At 45.1% G+C, this 24264-nt stretch overlaps 1 protein-coding gene across 1 annotated transcript in view; it reads left to right on the top strand.

Moving 5' to 3' along the window:
* LTV1 (LTV1 ribosome biogenesis factor) overlaps positions 1–24264 on the top strand; it is a 212566-nt gene that overhangs the window by 67148 nt on the left and 121154 nt on the right. The window contains exons 3-6 of the mRNA XM_085611659.1: positions 5481–5669; positions 6828–6915; positions 17743–17887; positions 18162–18414. Coding sequence (XP_085467785.1) covers positions 5481–5669; positions 6828–6915; positions 17743–17887; positions 18162–18414 — 675 coding nt within the window. The remainder of the gene's footprint in view (positions 1–5480; positions 5670–6827; positions 6916–17742; positions 17888–18161; positions 18415–24264) is intronic.

Raw genomic sequence — 24264 nt, 5'->3', positions numbered from 1 at the left:
GGGAGGGCCTCACCGCCCTCGGAGAGAGGCAATTGCGCGGTCATGGAGCGCGTGGTGGCGCAGACCCATTCGGGTAGGCCCATCATCTCGAGATGGGCTCTTCGTTCCACTTGCCCCCACGGGGAACTCTCAAGGTCGTTGCCCAGGAGGCAGTCTACGGGCTGTGATGTTCGGACGGCTACCTTCAATTCTCCGGAGACTCCTCCCCACTCGAAAGGCACCAGAGCCATCTGGCAGAGGCTCTCGGAATTGTCGGAGGATATGACCGGACAGAGGGCACCGGGTAGGATCTGGTCTTCAGAGATTAGGTTGCGGTGGACCGCGGTGACACTTGCTCCGGTATCGCGGAGGCCCTCGACTCGGTGGCCGTTGATGGTCACCCGCTGTCGGTACTTCTTCGTGTTGGCGGGCAAGGGTGTCCCGGGGACCATTTCTTGATCACCAAGGGAGACCAGGGCCATGGCAGCTGGTTCCCACTCTTCGGCGTCCTCTATCTCCTCCCCTAGGGCCACGGAGGCCATCTGCCCGGCCGGGGGGTTGGTCGTTGCGGTTCGTTGATACTGGGGACACTGGGGGTCATTGGCTTAGTGTCCGGGCTGTTGGCAGCGGAAGCAGGTGATCCTGGTTCGTGGCCCTAGTCGCCCCGGGGCTCCGGTGCTGGCTGGGGACGGGGCTGGACCTGCCGCTGGTGGGCTGCTGGGAGGGCTGTGCGGGGGCCCCCCTGGGAAGTCTCTCGGTCGGCCGTGGTTTCCTCCGCCCCTCTGGCGGGGGGGTCCTTGACTGTGGCGACCGTAGTCTCCCACGGGGCCTCGGGTGGCCCGGGTGTTCACCCAACGGTCCGCCTCGGCGGCCAGCTTTCGAGGGTAGGTGAGTTTACTGTCCAGGAGATGTTGGCGCAGTTCTACAAAGCAATTGGCCGCTAAATGTTCCCAGGCGATCAGATCAAACAGCTCTTCGAAGGTGGAGACCTTGCTGCCCTTGATCCACTCGTCTAAGGCCCGGCTGTAAAAGTTCACGTATTCTACCCATGTGGTGCCCGGTATCTTTTTGCAATCTCAGAACCGTTGCCGGTACATCTCGGGGGTGAGTCCATACCGGCCCACGAGGGCTTCTTTCATGTGGCTGTAGGAGTTCATGACCGTGGAGGGCAGATCCAGCAGGGTATCTCTTCCTTCGCTTAAGGACCGGCCCCATAGGCCAGCCCCCCAATCCTTCTGCGGGACTCGGTGAGAGGTCATGGCGACTTCGTAGGCCTTAAACCACTGCTGGATATCGTCGTTCTTGTAATACTCCTTTACCACATCCTTGGGGATGTGGACTTTGGCTTCCACAGTGGGAGCGGATGGTAGATTCCCGGAAGGTCGTGACTCTTCGCTTTTAGCCCTTAACTCGATCTCTTTCAGGCTGCGTTCATGTTCCAGCTGGAGTTTCTTTTCGTCGTGCTCTCTTTGGCGTCTCTTTTCCTCGAGTTCCCCTTGTAGCCGTAACTGCTCGACGGCTAACTTTTTCTCGGCCAGTTTTATTTCTCCCTCGATTTTCAGCTTGGCCAGTTCAAGTTCGTGGTTGCGGCTTCTCTCTCGGTCTGCTAGTTCCTCGGGGGACAGGTTCCCCTCTGGCCCGTTGTTTCTCACCGGGATGCTTTGTGGTTCATGGGCGGAGTCTCCTTCCGTTTGGGTCGGGGGCGCCCCCGTCTCGACCCAGGTCTTCAATACTTTCTGGAAGTCTTCCTTTGTGCTTAATCCGGTGGTAGCGATTCCAAGGTCTTTGCAAAATTGTTTTAATTCTCTATGCGTATAATAGTCCAATTGATCCTCTCGGAACGGCGAGCTCAGTTCGGTACCTGCGGCACCCAGGGAGGTTTCTCCTTCCATCTCTGTTTGGTAGTGCGTCAGTCGTTCACTGCACGCTCTCTTTCGGTGTCGGCTCGTATCCCGTCGTCTGCCACCAAATGTTGGAAAGGCGTTCGCCGGAGGGGGGTTCGATGCACGTCTTGCCCACCCCTTTGACCCACCTCTCCCAAGTAGGCCGAACCAGGCGCGCACACCCTGAGCTTACACTACGAACAGAGTGACACCACACGTATTCTTTGTAGGACGATAGGTTCTTTTATCGAAGGTTTCAAGGGATCTTTATGATCCAAGGTGCAAGTAGTTCATCAGCGGCACAAGATACTACAATCGGTGATAAGGGAATGGGGGTAGCGGGACAGTCTTTGAAGGTAGTGTCTCTGCAAAGTACCCTGCGGATAGATCACAATCCTCGAGCTGGAGGGTGTTGTTTCTCTGGGCGATCTCTTGCCAGTTCGTCCTCGAGGGGAGCACCGCGAGTCACTCAGCAGGCACAGGTAGTCGGAGTTCGGGAGCCGCGATCTCGTCAGCAGGGCTCAGATGGTTCAATGGCTGGGGGCCGCGAGTCACTTAGCAGGCCCAGGTGGTTCAGAGTTCGGGAGCCGCGATCTCGTCAGCAGGGCTCAGATGGTTCAATGGCTGGGGGCCGCGAGTCACTCAGCAGGCCCAGGTGGTTCGGTATTCGGGAGCCGCGACAGCGTCAGCAGGCTTCGATTGTTCCAGGTCTTCTCTCCCATTCGTTCCTCCGGCACCCCCTATTATACTCCCCCTGCCCTTTGAAGTCCGGAGTCCTCGCAGAGAGGGGCCTTTGGTGACTGAGGGGGTTCGGCGGGATTTCCTGCCGCTCGTTTCTTTGGTCTTTTCAGGTGGGTCTGGGAGGGTCCCCAGACGCTCGCCAGGCGAGGCGCCTGCTCCCCAGGGGCCTGGTGGCCGATCGAGTCCTCCCGGGGGAAGGCGATCCGAGGTGTGACTGGGCTGGCGCCTCTTGGTCTGGCTCGGGGGTTACCGCTCCCTCGGTCGGACATGCGTGGTAGGGTGTCGAGTCTGTCGGGGACTCTGGCCGGCCCTCGGGTCTGTGTGGCTGGGGCGGCCGGAGTCGGAGATGCCGTGTCTTGGGGGTGGTTGCAGGTTGGCTGGTTGATCGGGAGGGCATACGCCGTGAGGCCGGTCTCACAATGGCGAGAGCCCGGAGATGTGCTTCACCTCGCCTCCCCCACCTGAGGGGTGGGGTGGGCAGGCTCGCACATCCCCTGTCCTTGTATGGGGTTTCCGGCCAAGCTTCCCGCCAGAGTGGGGGGTTGCAGTGGCCTGGGGAAACTCCAAATGGCGGCATGCCTTTGAAGCTTCCCTTTGCTCGTCCTGGGGGAGGAGATTTCTCACCTCACCCAGGATGTGCATTGGTGCAGGCCCGGGAGAGCAGGAGCTCTCCCACCCAGCAACGTGTCTGCTGTGTGGCAGCCTGGGCAGCCTCAGAGCAGACGTGGATTGTAGGTTAGCTGTAAGGGGTCATCTCTAAGATGCCCTCTGGGGTGCTTAGTACATTAAATCCCACACTGGCATCAGTGTGGGTTTAATGTGCTGAGAAGTTTGATACCAAACTTCCCAGTCTTCAGTGTTGCCATTATGGTGCTGTGGAGCTCGTGTTTGACGAGCTCTCAGCACCATGTACTAGTACATGGCAGCACTGTACTTACAGTGCCCAGGAATGGACCTGGGTACTGTAGGGGCACAGTGCTCCTGCTCCTGTGCCCACACCATAGGAATAAGGCACCCAGCCAGAGGGGTGGCTGACATATGCCTTGGCAGTGTAGGTGATGGGCATGGCACACAGAGATGTGTGCCATGTCGACTCTTTGTTTTGTCCTGCACCCAGACACTCAGCCTGCAAAGGCAGTGTGTGTGTGTAAGGGCACAGGGCCTCTAAGGATGGCACAATGAGTGCTGCAGCCCTTAGAGGCCTTCCCTGGTCACAAGGCCCTGGGTACCTAGGGTACCATTTACTAGGGGCTGACATGTGGCCAGAGTTTGCCAATTGGGAGTTTGTATTTTAGGGAAGGAACACAGGCCCTGGGCACCTGATTGGCAGGAGCCCAGGGCACAGCAAGGAAAAGTGCATCAGCTATTAGGCAAAAAGGGGGTGGTTACTGCAACAGAAACCCACTTTCTCACACAGATCTAAAAAGAATGAATGATTTACAAAACATGAGAACATATTTGCAATCTCAGTTCAAAATCAGGAGCTTGTTTTTTTGCACATAGTGCATGTCTTTGCAATTTTCTTTGGGGTTAAATGGATTTTGAGTGATAAAAGATTTCGGGCCCATCAAGTCTACCACTTCCTTTGGCTATTGTTTAACAACAGTAAGGGGTTTGACCTCTGTGCTGTTTATTATGGACAAGGTTGGAGACCTCGCTATAGGGGTTTACAGGGCATTAATCTTTGCGGGTACTGACCTTTCCTGCGTATATCCCTAGGCCGCAATACTGTGGCACTCCAGTAGTATAACCAAGTTACTCCCTTTGAAAAGTTGACTCTCCACAAGTAGCAAAATAAATCAGCTATGTTAGAAACGTAGATGCAGAATTACAAAGACCATAACACTCCATACACTTGATGACCAGCTACTGATGTATATAATTTTTATTTACATATAAGTAAAAAGAGCAGTTAAATTGTGAGCCACGAAGAAAACCAGAATGTTCTGAAACGTTCAGGTAGTGACCTATAATACAATCATTTTTTAGGTGTTACGAGCTAGGCACTTGATTTTCTATAACATCAGCCCTACAGCCAATAATATCCTAGGGTGAAACTCACTCTGGGACTTTGTGATTCGTCAGACTTTTCTACTACACTTGACAATCTCTTGATGTGAAAGATAGTTACGAAATTAAAATACCCTTTGGCAACCTTGCGTCAACATGTTTAACCCTTTGTTTCCATGGCTATCGCTCTGAGTGTAAGACCGGACAGCTCAGTGAGCTAAAGCCCTATTGGTCGAGTTTCCAGTCACCAGAACAGAAACCGTCCTGAACGAAACAGTCCCCATACATACAATGGTCTAATCGAATGCAGATAAAGTTATAGTTCTGGGCTTGCCTTAGAGTCTCGATGTTGGTCAGTGATACTCTTTCATGTTGAAGTTCTATTGGTACTTTGCAGAGCCAAATCTAAAATAGCATGCAGCATACTAATTGTAAAAAAGATTTTTTTTTAAAGTAAGAGGAATTACACTTATTGAAATGTGGGAGTTTTTTTTATATTTGTGTGTTCCTTTTCACTTACTTTGTGTTGCAAAAAATAGTCAAAATAGATTTCACACTTGTGTCAGACATGCCGCTGATTTCCATGAGTGTGGAGAGCGAACAGCTTTCTTACATATCTGAGCATTGTCTTTCAGAAGCACCAAACCCACAACTTCAGTTTCTCCAAACAATTGGAGGCGATCACGTCTGCGATGTGTTAGACAAAAATACCAAACCTGAATAAATAACCGATTAAGATGCCAAATTTCTCGATGGTCACTGTAAAAGGTTGTTAGAAATCATTAAATATTTGGAAGGAATGCATTTAAATGTTGTCTTGACATAAACAGTGTTTAATTTGGTACAAATCTTTGTCTGCATCACAAGGCTGAAGCTGAGAAGAGGCAAGAGGAGCAAAGGAAGTTTGGTGTCTTCTTTGATGACGAGTATGACTACCTGCAGCATCTCAAGGTGGTCGGTCCCCTCGAATTGGTTTCATCTGGCGAGCGTCGTCCACAGAGTCGGATAATCTTAACTGAGAGTGGAGAGGTGGAAGAGGAGGTTGTTCAGATCCCGGTAGGCTTCTCTTATTCTTGAGTGCAGGTCTGCAATGAAATGTGTATGGCCCTGCTCTTCTAGGTGCACTATTGAGTCAAGCTGTTTGCCTCTATAGCAGAGCGGAGCAAGCACACAAAGCATTCGTAGTAATCCAACCCTTTTTATCTTTGGGTTTGTGGATTTCTTTACTGTGATGAAAACTTTGTACCATATACAATGACCATTACTTACACATTAGAGCTCGGCCAGTTGGGGATCTTTACAGGGGAAGACAATTTGAAGACCCTAAATGATACAACAATAAGGCTGCGAGTCTACAAAGTAGTTTGGCAAGGCCAACCAAAATGCTAGAAGACTTGGAGTTTAATCATGGACAAAGGGAGCTAGCTCCATAGAGCAGGGGCCAGGACATAGGAGAGTCATCTTTCTTTCCTCCCTCTGCCATTGCATGGGACACAGAGAAGCACTAGATTAATGTTTACATTAACTAGGAAAAGAAGGCCCTTTGGGAGTACAAGAATGATTTGTTGTGCAAATGACCCTTTTCCTATGGATAGCCATTTACTTAGCCACATTGATGAGGATGTATGATTCTAGGGTGCTCTCTGTCGCTGTTTATAAATAATAATGCCATTTCTGATCGTAGACTTCTAAAGACCTGCTTACTGGCACTCCTATGCGTTATTCTGCAAGTGACACATATCCCAGGGTTACAGAAGAAGGCAAAATATATTTACTGGAAATGTAGTAATATTCGTTTCCCACTATTTACTGTTGCTAATGACTGTTTTATTCTACTAAACCCTAGCTGGCAATCTGCAGATTTGAGCGGTCTTGACCATTATCATACACATAATTAATGCTAAATATGTTAAAAAAAAAACCAAATGATAAAGTTTGGTCATAAGCATGTCTTTGCATCCTCTTATTAGATTCTACAGGGTGAAAAGTATCCCAGATTTAATCTGTTTTGAAGGTGTTTGATCCTCATGTGCTAGTATCTCCTACAATAAAATCAACAAACTTTTGCTGCCAAAAAACATTACATTGGTAGTAAGGCAGGCCAGTTGCTGAGACTTTGAATCTTACCACGCTGTGAGATGTTTTTAAATAATTAAATAATGAAATGGCTGTTTCCATTTGCAATCTGTATCTGAGAAATGTATCTTTTTCCAGGCTCCTTCAATTAATTTGCCTTCTTCGGTGTTTGCATCCGAGTTTGAGGAAAATGTGGGCTTGTTGAATAAGGCAGCTCCAATATCAGGTACTCCATCGCACATTTTAATTAAAGTACGAATTGTAAATATTATACCAAGTGTTCTTGAGTTCAGAGACCAACTATAATAAAGTCTGTTATATGCTTGTGTCAGGTTCAGTGTCAGTCCTGGGACTCATCAATTATCATGCCAACTTTTATTGCTGTTTCCTTACAGCACATTTTACAAAATAATGGACAGAGTATCACACAGTGCATTGTGAGGTTGTACAGTAAAAGCCTGTCTAAAGATAATACTTTATGGCGCAAAGAACGGAAAAGATAATTTGTACTCTTGCAAGGTTAGATATGCCCCTTCTCGGCCAGGGTCAGATTGGCAATCTTCAACACTAAAATAAAATTAATTGGTACAAACCAATAAAATAACACGAAGAACAATTAATTTCTTTACAGTATGTACAGCAAACGTCCTAATACACCTTATATTACAGGCATGCAGTTCTGCAGTTTTAATTGCCATATTTTTGTAAAATGTGTAAATTAACCCAAGTCTTACAATAGCCTCATACAACTAAAGCCTTAAAGCTTAAGGAGAACAAGCCTCCAGAGACCCCAGTGGCTGCCTTACACGCCCCAAGCGCCACACAACCTCACACCGCACAGGCTCCCGAGATAGGAGACCCCCCTCCACAACCCTCCGCGGTCCCCTTGGATGCATCGGGTCTGGCCCCCCCCTGTGGGGACGCTCCACAGCAACCCATAGCAGCCCGCATACACACTCCCTCCTAGGCGAATGGTAGCTGCATGATGGAGTAGGCAATAGCGGTCTCCTAGTATACGCCTCACCCCAACGCTAAGCACCCCATGGCACCCCCCCAGTTCAGTTCTCCCCCCTAGTTTTTCTTTTACTGGCACAGACCTGCTACACCGCAGACCGCATTCACGCCAACCACGATGTAAATGTAATCCTGCAATCACTGATGGTCTACCCCACTGCGTATATGTTGCAGACATTGATGTGAAACATGATAAATGTACGTCTATATAACTAAATGCCAATAAAAAGAATTTTCAAAAAAAAAAAAAAGCTTAAGGAGAACAAGCTATCTATTCGTATACCAATACAAACTCATACCTCAACCTTCTACACTGGAAAACCACGTTGGAGCACTAACACTAGCATTAGAATTAGCCGTTTGTCAACAAGGATATTCGTTAACCAAGTGTCCGCCTCCTCTGCTGCACATAGGCACACCTCTCCCTCCCTTGTAGGCCATATACAGGTGTCAAAATCCCACAGGCACCAACAGTTCACAACCCATTTAAACACAACCTCCCTCTAAGGTTCTTGTGCTGCACTACTACGGCACCATAATCTTGAACTCAGCGGCAAACTTCTTAAAGGGGCACTGAAAGGTCCAACAAGTACTACACTGGAATTTATGTGAACCAATCTACAAGCAGACACAACTGAACTACCCACATTCCTTTCAAATGCTGTTGAGAGGTACAGTGGCAAACGGTTAGGATAGTCTTGTTACAACTGTTGATAAGTTCTAAGGCTTACATGGTAGACCTCTATATTGCAGGTGAAACACTAAGACTTTCTAAATTAGTTGCTAACATTAGTTTGTGTGTTCCTTGCTCGGTGAATCCAAATAAACTGTTCAGCCTTTGTATCATTTATCAATCAGAAGAGTTGATTTTAATGATGAAATAAAATCTTTAGTTCATAATTTATCCTTCGTTCAAACGGTTAGACATTTTACTGTAACCAAACACTAGACCATCAAACTTGATGGTTTACTTGTCTTAGACTTAAGCAGGAAACTCTCAGTCAATATGTACGTCAGTAGAAATGTTGTGATCCAAGCCTTCAAAAAACTGCTAGCCGTTGAAGAACAGTTGAACCCTCAAGAATGTTCATCCAGAACCAGCTATGATGCTGCTGTAATCCAGATTGACTGAACTGAGTTGTATGCAATATCTGTTGATAATCACATTGCCCTCCGCTGTTAATACAGTTGTATGAACCCACCCAAATCGAAGCTATAGGTTACTCCTTTGTTCACTCACCACTCTTTTAAGAATCTCGTTGATGCATCTAGATAAAAAAAACCTTGTCCAAGTACTCTACTTGCGCTGCTTTTAAACCACTTTTCCAACCCGGCTGCAGCCCTAACATATCCCATTCCAAATCCCAGCACTGCACTTCAGCTGGAACTTCCAGTAGATATCAGCCCTCGCATGAAAGTTTGCCAGTGAGCGGTCACCAGTTACTTTCTCACTTAGCTCTTGGCAAACTATGAGTCTGTGCCTTTGAGGATACAGAATGAAAATGTTCCATTGTGGCATTGGGATGAACACTTATCCCTTCACCGCGCTTAGTGTTGACAATGTTCTTTAGAGGCTGTGCACTGAGCTAGTCTGAAACTCACTAACCTATGTTTAATATGTTCTGGGTTGTCTCTTCTGAGTTGGTTCGTGTATTTTGATCCACTGCCTAACATGGGTCATCGGTTGGGTTATCTGCTCTAGGTTTGCAGGATACTTCACAATGATTCAAAAAGTTAATTTCCTTCCATGAGGCCTGTGTCTACCCTTGTTCAAGCGTTCATTGTGCAGTGCTTGAAGTGAGGCTGTCTTTTCCAGAGATGTATTGTATGTCATGTGGCAAACCAAAGCCTTTCCAGCAGATCGGTCTGATTTCATGTACCTAGGCATGGTCTGTCTCCTGTACCCGCCCCCCCCCCCCCACACTCATTGGTTCTATTTATTGCTGTATGTTTTATGGCCTACTCAGTAGGGCTATGGACCACTGCTTCTGTAGTCATTGTGAAAGTTGAATTCTAGTCCACTGTTATGATGAGTCCAGTATGGAGGAGAGCATCTCTGCAGCATGTGACTCAGGAGTAAGCAGTAAACCGTGCACAGAAAATAACCAGTGCAAGTAAAGTGAGTGTGTGAAATGCATCCATAAGGAAATATGTACATTCTAAGCATTTTTCTGGCCTCCACAAGTACAAGGAAAAAAATTGTGGAAAGGGAATAGTTTGAGCTTTCATAAACAGTGGATTGAATCATTGACTTTTGAAAGTGGGAGCAAGTATGTCAGAAACTCAGAACCTGTAGCCAATATGCTTGACCATCACATCAATTGCATTTAAACCTGGGAACACATAATCGGAATCTGATTACTTTTGCCATCCTTTGCAGTTATCTGTGAGCTGTCGTAGGAACTTTGTGCGCTATGATCAAGCAAGTTTTCAGAAGTTCTTAAAGGTGGTGATCTTTATGCATTTATGCAGTGATGAGTATACTTGTCATTAACTCCTATTATTCAAATGTACTGAGTAGCTTGGTATAGACAGTGACTGATATTTGCACTTTCGATTGAGAACAAAACTACAGTTCTTCACCAGTATACATCAGAATATTTAAAAGAAACTAGGGCCATGTGTATCGTTAAATTCTGTATTTGCAAAGCCAGCAGTTGGCAGAATCACAGGTGATGCAACACATGCAAGCATGCGATCTTTCCTAGGCATTTTGCTAGTTGGAAAATTCTTTCTGGCTTGTTATGTGACTCCGTATGAATAGCAGTTAGAAAGGGCAAGAAAAGGACTTTTCCTAGGATGACTAGCTGCATAAACTGGACCCCAGGCATGCGCTGTCCTACTGGATTGACCTCACTGGACAGGAAAGAGTGGTCAGTCCTCTCTGTTTGCTTTGCTGGAGGCAAGATTGTCATGATGGATAGCAATCGCATCATGCCGCGTTGGGTCATTCTGTGTATCAAAATCTTCTGAGTCCTGGCTAAGGGTTCATGGTCATTTTACCAGGGCTGTGACTCTTTTCATAGCTCTATTTGGAGGTGTTCTGCTTACAGCCATCTGCCAGGAAGCAATTTGGTCGTACTTCCATGATTTTGCAAAGCACTCCAGCCGCAGGTCTTGGGCATGCAGAGATGGGTGCTTTGCCCAACTGGAGTTAACTAGCACTACTCAGCGACAGCTTCCAGGTGGTGGGGGTACTGCTCTGTGACTCATTAATTCAGAGAGGAATCTGCAAGTAAATGCATCTCTCAAGTAAGTAACCTTTTCTTCTAGCAAATATATTGGTACCATTTTAGTACTTCAAACCCATGTCACCAAAGCATTAGCTTAGCATAAGCAATAGGTCAGCGCTTAACTTCCACCCATATCACTGCAGACAATGTCTTAAAAACTATTAATGTTTCATTGTACTAACTTTTAGTTTTATACACTCACATATATATTTATTTTACAACGTGCACAAGAATAACAAGTACATATTTGCATATCCTCCTTCACATGCCGTATTTCTCATTATATCGTTGACCCTTTAATTACAACCTCAAGTGCATTTTGCCTTGCAATTATTAATATTAAATGAGTGTTAAATCTTGAGCGGGCATGATTTTATCAAATAACTTTTCTGGAGGTTGCACGTGGGCTTGGCAGTTAAGAAGGCTCTTGATTCCATGTTCAACAACTGCATGTGCTAAATTCACTCATTTTGTGCATATCAAGACAACCTGGGGTTCTGTCGCAGTGATAAGGTTGGAGCCTACCAGACAGCGTGTCTGGTGCAAAGACACATTGGGGACATGCTGAAAGCTTACCTAGAAATACGTTCAGCCTACTGCATACCATTGGCATTTTGTTTTGTAACTCAGGTTTGCTTGCTTTCTATATATTTGTTTTAGGCAGTCAAGCATGGTCTTTGTCCCTCCTGTGGAACAGCCTGTTTAGTACCTCCGTGACTAGCTCCTTGTATTCTTCCGAAAGTGTTTTATGAGACACTATGAGTGCATTTGTTTCCAGCTGTCTCCCATGTATTTTAGTTGAGGAAGCAGTAAATGTGCTGTATTTCTTTGATAAGGTTTCCTGTCTCCTATCTTTCTGAATTACTGATTCTCCTTATCACTGGCACTACCAGTTCATCAATCACCCATTCCTGAGAAACAATGTTTTGTCTACAAGCTTGTTTATTTTGGTCAGTGCTGTTTACCAATAGCATGACTTAAGTAGTCCTCTTCCTCGGTTTCACATGCAGTAGGCACTGGAAGTAGGGGATTGGGTCGTTCTGAAGCACCCCCAAAATAACCATGCTGGAGTTCAGAAGTCAATGAGCAATAAAGAGACCTTTAAACTTTGTTTTTATCTGTCATATTTTCCTTGTGTTCAATGACAAAGGTCAAATGTCAGGCTTTGTTTTCTGAAAAACAGCAGTTTATTAAAGAGAGGTTGGTGTTCATTGTTCCTGCTCTAACTGCAAGGCGAGAGGATTTGTGACAACTTTGCGAGTACTTGGAATGTAAGGAAAGACTGCAGGATGTCATTTTTTTTCCTAGCACACAATAAAATATAAATGCCAGTAAATAAATCGTACAAATATTTCAAAATGTATCCGTAGTTAGGAAAGCACAAATATAGCACTTTATAAAAAGTAATTTGAAGTGTGGTGGAAACAAATATTTTAATGCTCTCAAAACAAATAAATACACTTGGTGATGCAGATTTCCACACATTATCATTTGGGCGGTGTATAGTTTTAACAGTAAAGTCTGTGCAAATATAGTGGTCACTTCAATGGAAATGTGTTGTCTGTCAATGGCAGTGCTCTGCCACACTATGCTTTAGTAATATCTTTGCGAACAGTGTAATCCAAAATGTGCCACCAACTACATACTTCATCCTTACCACTGCCCAGCTGAATACATTTGCTGCACTTGTGGCTTTTTTGAGTTGTATGGATTTTTCACAATCTGTATGACTTTAGTGATGTAACATTAATGGCAGCACTCCAAATCTGAAAATTGATCCGGCACCACTGGTGCATGGCAATTGTGAAATGTCATTCACACACGTGCCCTTGTTGGTATACTTTTTTTTCAACTGTCCTGTTTCCACGCAGGTCTTGATGGACGCAGCATACTGTCATTTAAATAGCATTTGCTTAAATATCTGGCCCGTACTTCTCAGCTTTTACTTCTGTATTGAGTGTTAACACAGAAGAGCAGAAAAAGACTAGTCTTCATCAATGAAACATATATACAGATTACTGTATGATCATCTGTAATTCAAATCTCACCAAAACACTTTAACAAATGTTTATAGGACCCACTGAAAACAGTGCCGGGGTACGTTCAGAGAACGTTGCACAAGAATCTAAAACTACATAAATGTAGAATCAAAAGCAATAAAGCAGACGTGTGCGCAGACATCCCCAAAACGACAATTAGAAGACCCCCCCCCCCCCACACACACACACCCCCGATCATACTTTTACCAGCAACACTTACAGTGCAAGTCTAGACAAAGCAGGAGTTTTTTTTTATAGCACTTGCTACCCTAACCTAGCTTGTTCCTAAGCATTCGTAATTTTTTTACAGAAAACAGATTAAAATAATAAGGGGATTATGAGGCCTAGGATTCTTTTTCATTCCAATTCAGTAACCAAATTATTTCCATTGCATATGTGACACCCTCAAGGTAGTACTAGCAAGCAGAGCAGGCTTACTTACCTCAAGGTGCAAACAGCAATGACATTTCTAGCAAAAAGAAAAGCGAGGCAACTTGGGAATGTACCCTAAAAATTGATTGCCCTAGACTAAATAAAATAACTTATCAAACATTAAAGGCTTCTATTCTGTTCATTGCTCAACATATAAAGAAAACGCTGTTAAAAGTTCTCTCTCACTTGATTGAACGACTCCTCCAACTCCCTCATTATAATACGCATTTTACTCTATCAAATCGCACTCTATCAACCATGCACAACAAACTGAGGAGTAATGTAGTCATCCTTGAAGAAAGCACTTTGTTACTTCGTTAGGACTACGGAAGTGCTATTCAAATGCTACAATGCAAATGTTAATTGCCATTTGCGATCGTCACCACTATTATTCTAATGGAAAGGGTGGAGATTAGGTATACTGTTCTGTTAACTATCTAAAGTCTCACGCAATAGGACACAGTCATGAACAGAAGAAACTAGTAATTTTGTTGTGATGTTTTGTCTCAGTTGGGAAAAAGCCTTAACTGCTCAGTTTCCACTGAAATAATTTTATAACGCCCACATCCCATAAAACCAATCTCCCTAATAAAGCCAGTGGTCAAGTTTTAATCTGCCAGGGATCTGTGTGTCCAGTTCGCTGGGCTACCAGGGATCCAGTCACTGCTGTCCAGGTTGCACATTATTCATGTTTTTCAAGAGCAGCTAAATACCCAGTTTACCTCAATGTCTTCAGTGTGATAGAAATGTTGCATTGGGATCAACCCTCACTATTTCTTTCCAACTGGTGGCAAACTTTAATTAACTAAATGCTGATAAAGGGCAGGTGCACAAGATTTTCCAGTGGTGGGGGCAGCCATGGAATACCTACTGAATCCCAAGACTCACCAGTACCAGCTGGCAACTGGAGTTTAAGATTAGTGACCAACCACAACGTTCAACCTTGATGTCTCTGGAGCAGCAGTGGCGAGAACCATAGTTCAGACATTTTGAGAATTAGAATGACTGGCTCCAGGTGACTGTACATGACACCAAAATGGGGGTGTAAAGATGTTAGACCTCTACGTCTGTCTCAGACTGTGAAAGAGTGTAGATGGTCACCCTAAGGAATGGGGCATGATGGAACGTTGTAGACTAACGAGTTGTGGGGTTTTTATGACTCCTGTGTGTCGTGGATCCTCAGGTTACCTTCCCTGCTTCTCCTCAGTCAGCTGTGCCTTGTGCAAGTGTTTCAGTGATCAGGGGCCCCTCATCTCCTCACATGGCAGTCTCGAGCCTCATCGCTCACAGAACAAAGCAGCAAAGTGTTACTGAAATACAGGCCTGGTCCCAGCCTGATGCAGAAACACGCCCTGCAGAGGTTCTGTTGCCTGGAGGGCAACATCCGAACACTGTGAAAGGTCTCTTAGATGTCCAGATAAAGAACAAATTACTTACTTCAGTACCTGCATTCAACTTAGGGGGCCAAGGTGGTAAGCCACAGCCAACCCAAGTTCAATTTTCTTCTAAATTCAAATTCTCCCACTGAGAAAAGCAGTGCACAGAATGTGGGTATCAATCACGCTTGAAAAATGGCCAGTCATCTTGCCAGCCATCTTGCATATAAAGTCGTTATTTAAACTCACAGAGAAAGTGTCCAGTTAAATATGAACAAAAAGTGACTGGTGATTTCATCTAGTACTCCAAAGTTGTGTAATGATGCATAGTCGAAGACTAAGCATGGAAAAGTGTATGATTGCAAAGAAAAGAAGTCATACATTTATTTTAATATTCTTTCTTGATGAGAGATTTATTGGTCTTCTCCTTTGAAAATATATAGTTGTTCCAAATGTGAACACTTGGAGTTTTCATTGAAGTCATAATGTTCTTGCTAAACAGATTATTTGTAAGTTACTGTATTACATATGCTTATTTTTAGTTTTTTAATATGCCATATGTATGTATCGGATAGTGAAAGTATCAACGTTTTTCCTGTGTAATAAGTACCTCTCAAAGACATTAAGTCAAATAGTAATATGATTTCTAGGACTCTATTTCACCATATTCTAGCTATTGTAGGGCTTTTCAAAGCAATATTTAGATTTGGTTGTGAGTAAAATCTTTTACAAGTGAAAGTCTTTTTTTTTTATGCGTGCTTGACAGCGACCTTGTTAGATCATTCAGAGGCACATGCATCAAGGTATGATTTTGCGAGTCCTTAATTGCGATTATTAAGGAATCTTAATTAAGGACTCGCAAAAGCCTATGCATGTAGGAATCGCTATAAAAATAGCGATTCCTAAACATTCCTTACTTGCGACTCGCAAATTGCAAGTTGCAATGAAGGAATGGCTTCCCATTCATTCCTATGAGCCTAGAGGCCCATAGGAATGAATGGGAAATTGCATGCGCAATTAGCGAGTACCAATTGGTACTCGCAAATTGCGCATGCAATGTCAAGGGTGTCAAAAGGACACCCTGTTGCACCCCTGAAATTGTGGTGTGCACCCATGTTGCACACATACATGCCCCAAGGGCATGTGTGTGTTTAACCTGAAACAAGTGCATTTTTCAAAGTTTTTGCAAATTACCGACCAGTTTACTTGCTCAGTAATATGCTTCCCCAAATAGCGAAATAGCTATTTCAAAGTGGTTGTTGCAATGCATTTAAGGATGCAATCGCAATTTAGGAAATCGCAAGAAATTGCTATTACCTAAATTGCATGTGCCCAACATGTTCATGCATCGCAAAATGGCCTTTTGCGATCACAAACGGCCGATTTTTGCCAGTCGCACCGTTTACGCTCGCAAAAACCTTTGATGCATGTGCCCCTCAGAGTTTTAAGAAGCACTTTTGAAAGCCATACTCTGGCTCTGCCCAATGGTTGATTCCCTTGAGTACAGCATTTCATTGGGCAGATGTGTGCTTCTGGAGAGAAAATGTATTTGTAATGTGCTTCTTGCCTTGTGTGAAGGCTTATGCTTGTTACAGCAGAACTGAGTTGGAAAGTTTATACTCGGTGTGGCAAAAAATGGTTAGTTATGGTGACAAGCCAGTGATCAAACCCATAGGCCTGCTCTGTTTATGATCAATAGTTATGACAGACAGTAGGCCTGAAATGTTTATTGTGGAAAACATTGAAGGGTAGATTGTTTTACACCATCCTAAACTCTGTAGAGAAGCATTATGTACATAGAATTTCCCAGATTACCGGTTTTGGTAAAGTGCTTGGTGTTGCTTCTCCTCTCTTCCACACACAGGGGGGTAGTTAACTTGCACTGTGAAAAACCTCTTTGATAGTGTATATTGCTTTTCCATCTGTAATTTTGTACATATTTGTAATTTTATGATTGCACGCCTGATGTTTACTTTGTGGGAATGCGTCATACAGTAGGGCCAGTGCTGGTTATGATGACAAGCCATTGATAAAGGTTATGGGCTTGTTTGGTTCATTTGGGAAAACTTATGTCAGATGTCACAAATCCGATCTGTTAATGATAAAAGCTTATAACAGACAGTGCTACTGGGCTCCTCGCTTGCCATTCATATTATCTGCAGTGTGCGGCATCATGTGCAAGTGCTGTTTCTAAACCAGGTGGCTATCTTGAAATGGTTTTGTCTCTAGTGTATCATTGTTTCTCTCTGTCAAGATGGCCACCATGTTTAGAAGCATTATTTCAGCCATCTTGGATCGGTACAGCAATGGTACATTATGAAAACCCCATTCCACATTCATCATCTGGTGTGATGCTTACTGAGCGGCCATTTTCGAGTGTTATTGCATTGTACATCATTGTTTTACCGCTCCAAGATGGACAACATGTTGCATCTCAAAATGGCAACCATGATGGAACTTTAAACCAAATGATACACTATGTGCTATACCGTTGTAAGGAAGCCACCTGTTCTGTGTTCATTTTATAGCATCTGCACACCAAATTTAAGTGGTGACATGTTTTCTTTTTTTTCTAGTGTACTTTTAATGTATTTTGAATATGCTGGCTGAGTTTGTGTGTGTTTTATTGCAGGTTGGTAAGTACGTGAAGTAAAGAATAAGTCAGTTTGGGTGCTTAGGGTGTAATGGATGTATGGATTTATAAGTGTAAAGATGAATGACCGAGTATGTATGAGGTGTTATTGAGTGCCTGAACTCTCAAACAACTGAAGAGAGAATTTCTGATTTCGGCTAAACTTGCTGGTATTGACAAGGCTGATTTAATTTATTTACATCTCTTACAAATGTATGTCTTTTTAGCATTGCTTGACCTTGTAATTTATAATTCATAGGTTTACTTATTGCTTCTGCACCAGATGGTAATACTCTTTTGTGAGTCTCACCGTTTTCTTTTATTTAGGGCCTCGGCTCGACATGGACCCAGATATTGTTGCAGCTCTTGATGACGACTTTGACTTTGATGATCCAGAAAATCAACTTGAGGATGACTTTGTTATCAAGGCCAATGACCTTGTGGAAGGAGAGCAAGATGGAGGTGGTGGCAGGTGTGTCATCCTTCCAGTATTAAGCTTTTAGGCCTGAATAGTGAGTTAAGCCATAAGGATTTACCTCTTGATTTTGCATAGAATTATTCTTGGGACTCCCACAGTTTTTCAGCTCTTCAGATTGAAGTATGACCACACTGGACTCTTGTTTAATTTAGCTGCTAAGATGAGCCTTGAGAGCATGAAGAAATGTACGGTTCCTTAATGTTTCACAGTTATTTGAGCCTTGGAATGAGTGTTAATGATCAAGTAACTGGTATATATTTATTGGCAGGGCTTGTTTTGGTGGTGATGATGATGGCTGGGAGGACATGGAGGATGACGAGGAGGGCAGCACTAGCGATGAAGATTTTGACTCTGATGGTCCTTTGTCAGAGGAAGGAGAAGGGGAATCTGCCAATGGACCACCAAAGGAGTTTCTGTTTTTGCAAGAGGAAACCAGGAGCCGTTTTACAGAGTACTCTATGACCTCCTCTGTCATGAAAAGAAATGACCAATTGACCTTACTAGATGAAAGGTTTGAGAAGGTGAGAACTTTTTTCATAATCTTTAGGATGGTAAAACCCTTAAAAAGGATTGTACACATCAGAATTCGAATGCTGGGTAAAGTTAACAAGTATGGTCTCTGGTCTTCTTTACTGACTGATTGATTTACAGGGAAAATAAATTGTACTCTTTTTGATAGAAAACGACAACGTAAATTAGAACATTTTATGAGATCCAGGTATGTATGGGAACGCTTTTTAGGTCTCGCCTAGCGACGCAGCGCAAGCGTTGCTCGCTTGCGAGATCTATTGTCGTCGGTTTTGCTTCAGAAGCGGGGCGGAAGCTCCACCCATGCTTTCTATTGGCGCGCGTCAAAAATGCTCGCTTTTGATTGCAAGGGAGACATGTTTGTCCCCCTCCCCGTCTCCTGTTTGCCGTGCCCTCCCGGACAGGAGATTGTGCACGCTCACGGCGTCCCTTTTGCTCACTGCGGACTCGCCAGGCCTTTGTTAATTACGTGTCATATGTATCGGTTTCACTTTTGGTTAAAGCTTGTTTTTTTTGGGCATGCCTGATTAGCTGGGTGTTTTGTCGACTATACAGCACTTAGAGGGACTGCTCATTCCTCCTCACATCATGCCCCCCTTCCCTCCGCCGCTCGTTCATTGCACCTCCCGCTCCACCCGTGCTCTGTCGCCTGACTGGCTGCTGCAATCGGATCATTTGTCAAACTAGCCTTCCAGCAGTCACAAACGTCTAATACTTGGAGACATCTCATGTAAGTTGCCAAGACTTTCATTACAGATGGAGCAAAATTAAACATGATATAAGTAATTCTATTTAAAGACCATTGCAGCTGGCTGAAGTTGTCACAGATTAAGATGGAGACCCTTTAAGCAAGGGCACCCGCTGAGTGCTTCGGCTTTGAGGTACACACTGGTACGTCAGCAAGAGGCAGGAGCGTGGAACGATGAGCAGCATGGAATTCTGAGCCTTGATTGGAGTTGGTCAGTGTTTGTGCCTTACCACCTGTAACAGACGTCTTCACATGTTATTCAGAGACCTTTGGGAGAGGACCTCTTAAGTTCGCTCCAATTACGCTTCCATGGTAAAGAGGGCGAAGCGTTTCACACCTGCACGTTGTCAGAGCACCGCACCCTGCCTCTTTCTCAAATCGTTTGAATGAGTGGGGTCTTGGTCAGCAGATTAATTTGTATTTTCATTTAGATTTGGTATTCTGAGATAAGATTTATTAATTGTGAAGAGGTTTCTATGGAAAGTACTTCAAAGTTCAGTTCAGAGTCCTCTTATTCACCTATCACTACCAGCACCAGGATGCCATCTGGATGGCAGCAAGACCGCCTTCCTTACTGTGTGCACATTTCACATAGTGCATGCTGTAGCCTGTGCAAAGAACATCTATGGTGAGCGAGGATGTTTGGTGTGAAGATTTTTTCTGTAATTAAGTCATCAAGCTTCTGGTAGATGACAAGGTCTGTAATGTCTAGTGTGTGGAGTACTACTGAGTGAGTGTTAATGAACTTTAGTTGGCTTTTGTGTTCAGTGGTGTGAGGGTTTGTGGTAGCCGAATGTGTATGCTTTGGGTTTGTATCATCTAGCTCTCTGTGTAATTGCACTCTCTTTTTGGAACGGACTCTGATAACAGTTATGACCAGGGTGATACGTTTCCTCAGCCCTATGCCGATGACAATTTGAATGTGGGCTTGCAACATGGTAGTGGTCTCAATATTTCCCCAGAGTCAGCCCTTTTTCTCCCCTCTTGGCCCGGCCACGGAAGAATTTGCATTCTACACCATGGTCATGTGTAGGGCAGCTGAAGTCCTGGACTTCCACCTCCCTGTCATCGAGGTGAAAACAAACATACTGATGGAAGTCCTACAGTCTGGCCATACTGCTTCAGAGCCTCTCTTCTCTTGTAATGAGGCCCTCACAGAAACCCTACTTGGGGTTTGGGCTAAGCCTTGTACCTGACCGCCTGTTAGCTGGCAAATTGCCAGACGCCATTGTCTTACTCAAGATGACCCAGCCTTTTTGTCGCAGCACCCCTCTTCAGAGAGTTTTGTGGTGAAAGCTTCCACGAACTGGACCAATCCAAACAGTTTCACTTCCACTCCCCTGATAGGGAATCAAAGTGCAAAGAGACTTTCGGAAAATGCTTATTCTCCTCAGCCAGTTTGGCCCTGCAGTCTATTAACGTCTCCTGTTTGCTGGGCCACTATGCTCATGTCTTTTGGGATTCAGTGGTGCAAGTCATCCCAGGCGTTCCTGAAGACCTTTGCCCTGTTCTATCATTTAGGATGGTCGTGATGCGTCCAAGTTCACAATTCTTTGTGGCAGGACACCACCGACTACATCGGGCGGGCTATCGGCACCAGCGTTGCCATTCATTGCCATGCATGGCTATGATCGACTGGATTCTCAGGCCACATCCAGTCCTTCATGATGGACATGTCGTTCAATAGGACTCACTTGCTCGGGGACTACGCTTCTACTCTTCAACTTTCAAGGAGAGTAGGGATACTGCTCGCTCTTTAGGCATTTCTACCTAGCCTCCGCATCAACAATTTCAGCTTTCGATCTGTGGCTTTTGACGAGGCATTCCTTACAGTCAGTCTGGTGTTCCTCAGCAGGAAATCCAGCAGTTTTGCAGGAGAGGCCGTGGTGCCCACTGTCCCTATGACCAAGGTCAGCGGATTGTATGTGATTACACAGAAAAGCGATTTCATGGGATACAATTACTGGGATACAATTACTGAGAAACCATTGGCCTAAACTGTTTAATGGAAATTTGCAGAATAAATAGCATTTACCATTTCATAGAAACCAATTCATAGAACGCCTTTTGGTTTGAAATTGGCATTTGCATTCTTATTAGGTCAAAGCTTGCCAGATTGTGCCGCTGACTGGTTTTCTAACGACCTCTTTGGGCATTCGGAAAGCTTTCCTGGGAATGCATTTTGCTCCATGCTTACCATTGGTTTGTGGTTTGTAACTCACATTTGCTCGCTTTCTGTTTGCTGTCTTTATTTGCTTTTGGCTGTCCAGCTTGAGTTAGTGCCTCCCAAGAGCATCCCTTGTTTACTGTATCCTTCTGGGTTCTCGTTTTCTGTAAGCAAGCCTTTAAATTGTGTTCTTTTCCGTTGTCTCATTTGCTGTGTTTTAAAAGACAGAGTTCAAATGTTGAAGTCTGTCTTCCAAGGTAGCTTGGTGTTTACTTTTCTTTCTCTGACTTCAAAGTGAGAGAACTTGGGTGACAGGAGAGGGTGTAGGATGTTATTTTTTCTAGCACACAACAGAAATGAACTGTGCTGATGTTTGAGAATATATCAGAATCAAGAAAGTACAAATGAAGCACATTTTTTTGTAATTCTAAAGTGTGGTAGAAACAGATATTTGAATACAATCAAAACACATCAGTACATTAGGTGATGACATTTTTACACATTGTTTGTGCACAGTAAAACTGTATGTCTGTGCAAACCTAATGGTCATTTCAATTGGAAATGTGTTGCCTGTAATGGCCACTCTACTTTATACCCCTCCATTCTACAACACTCTACACCACTCCTCTCTACCAACACTTGACTCCACTCCGTGCCCTTCCAATGTACAACACTTCACTACCACATGCCAATCCATGCCCCTCCACTCTGAAATACTCTATGGCATGCCATTCGACTCAACACCAATCCAATCCACTTCACCTCACTCCACACCACTCACTCCATGACACAACAAGCCACTCTACTCTACGCCACTCCATGCCCCTCTTCTTTACACCCCTCCACTCACCACTACTTAACCCACTTCACTCCCCTCTACCCTAACTCCAATCTAGCTCACTCCAATCTACCCCGATCCACTCCACTGTACCCCAATCTATCCCACTCCACTGTACCCCATTCTATCCCAGTTCACTGTACCCCAATCTATCCCACTACAATCTACCCCACTCCACTCAGTACAACGCTATCAACCCCACTACAATCTACCCCAATCTATCACACACCCCTCAAATCTACCCACTCTGCTCCAATATACCTCTTCTCCAGTCTACCCCACTCAAATCTACCCGATTTCACTCTACTCCAATCTACCTACCTCAGTCTAATTTACTCCACTTCAATCTACCTCAGCCCAATCTACCCCACCCCACTCTAGCCTACTCCATTCTCCATTCCACTCCAATCTATACCACACCACTATAATCTACTCCAATCTACCCCACTTCGCTCCAGTCTACCTCACTTCAATCTTTAACATTCTACCCCACTCCACCACACCACTTCCCTCCAATCTAGTCTAACCCACTACATCCCACTCAAATCACCCCAATCTAATCCAGTCTACCCCACCCCATCCCAATCTACCCCACCCGCTCTAACTCCGTCCACCCCACTCCAATTTACTGTTATTTACTCCATTCCAAAGTACTCCACTCCCATCTGTCCCACTCCAATCCACTCCACTTCCCCACTCCAAACTGCCCCACTCCAATCTACCACACACTACTCCAATCTACGACACTCCACTTAACTCTACCCAAATCCACCCTACCCTTTTCTTCCTCTGTCTACCTTACTACTCCAATCTACCCCACTCCACTCTACCATAATTAACCCACTACACTCTACCACAAGCTACCCCAATCCACCAAAATCTACCCACTGCACTCTACCCATTCCTCTCTACTTACCCCACCCCAAATACCCCATTCAAAACTACCCCTCTTCAGACTACCCTGCTCCAGTCTACTCCAGTCCATTCTAATCTACCCTACTCAAATCCACCCAATATACTCCACCCTAATCTATCCCACTCCAAGCTACCCCACTCGTCTCTTCCCCTCTCTACCCCACTACAATCTGTCCCATTCCACTACAAACTGTCCCATACCACTACAATCTACCACTCTCCACTCCAATCCAGTCTACCCCAGTCTACTCCCCTCTAATCTGCCCCAGTCCACCCCACTCAACTCTTTCACACTCAACTCTTTCCCAGTTTACTCCACTCCACCCCCTCCAATCTACCCCAAGTCAGTCTACCCCACTCTAATCTACCACACCAATCTACCCCACTCCCCCACTCACTTTAATCTACCCCAGTCACTTTAATCTACCCACTCACTTTAATCTACCCCACTCACTCCAATCTACCCCGCTCACTCCAATCTACCCCGCTCACTCCAATCTACCCCGCTCACTCCAATCTACCCCGCTCACTCCAATCTACCCCGCTCACTCCAATCTACCCCGCTCACTCCAATCTACCCCGCTCACTCCAATCTACCCCGCTCACTCCAATCTACCCCGCTCACTCCAATCTACCCCGCTCACTCCAATCTACCCCGCTCACTCCAATCTACCCCGCTCACTCCAATCTACCCCGCTCACTCCAATCTACCCCGCTCACTCCAATCTACCCCGCTCACTCCAATCTACCCCGCTCACTCCAATCTACCCCGCTCACTCCAATCTACCCCGCTCACTCCAATCTACCCCGCTCACTCCAATCTACCCCGCTCACTCCAATCTACCCCGCTCACTCCAATCTACCCCGCTCACTCCAATCTACCCCGCTTACTCCAATCTACCCCGCTCACTCCAATCTACCCCGCTCACTCCAATCTACCCCGCTCACTCCAATCTACCCCGCTCACTCCAATCTACCCCGCTCACTCCAATCTACCCCGCTCACTCCAATCTACCCCACTCTACTCCAGTACCATCTGACTCACTCCAGTCTACCCCACTCCACCCCAATCTAGCCCACTCTGCTTTACCCCAATCTACCTCACTCCACCCATTTTTAGCCATGCTGAACTGCAGCCACACTGCTGTACAACGTGGCTAAAACACATTGCCAAA

The sequence above is a fragment of the Triturus cristatus genome, chromosome 6, assembly GCF_964204655.1.
Source record: "Triturus cristatus chromosome 6, aTriCri1.1, whole genome shotgun sequence".
Classification (NCBI taxonomy): Eukaryota; Metazoa; Chordata; class Amphibia; order Caudata; family Salamandridae; genus Triturus; species Triturus cristatus.
The sequence above is the reverse complement of the archived record's forward strand: the minus strand, read 5'-3'. Positions and strand labels throughout refer to the sequence as shown.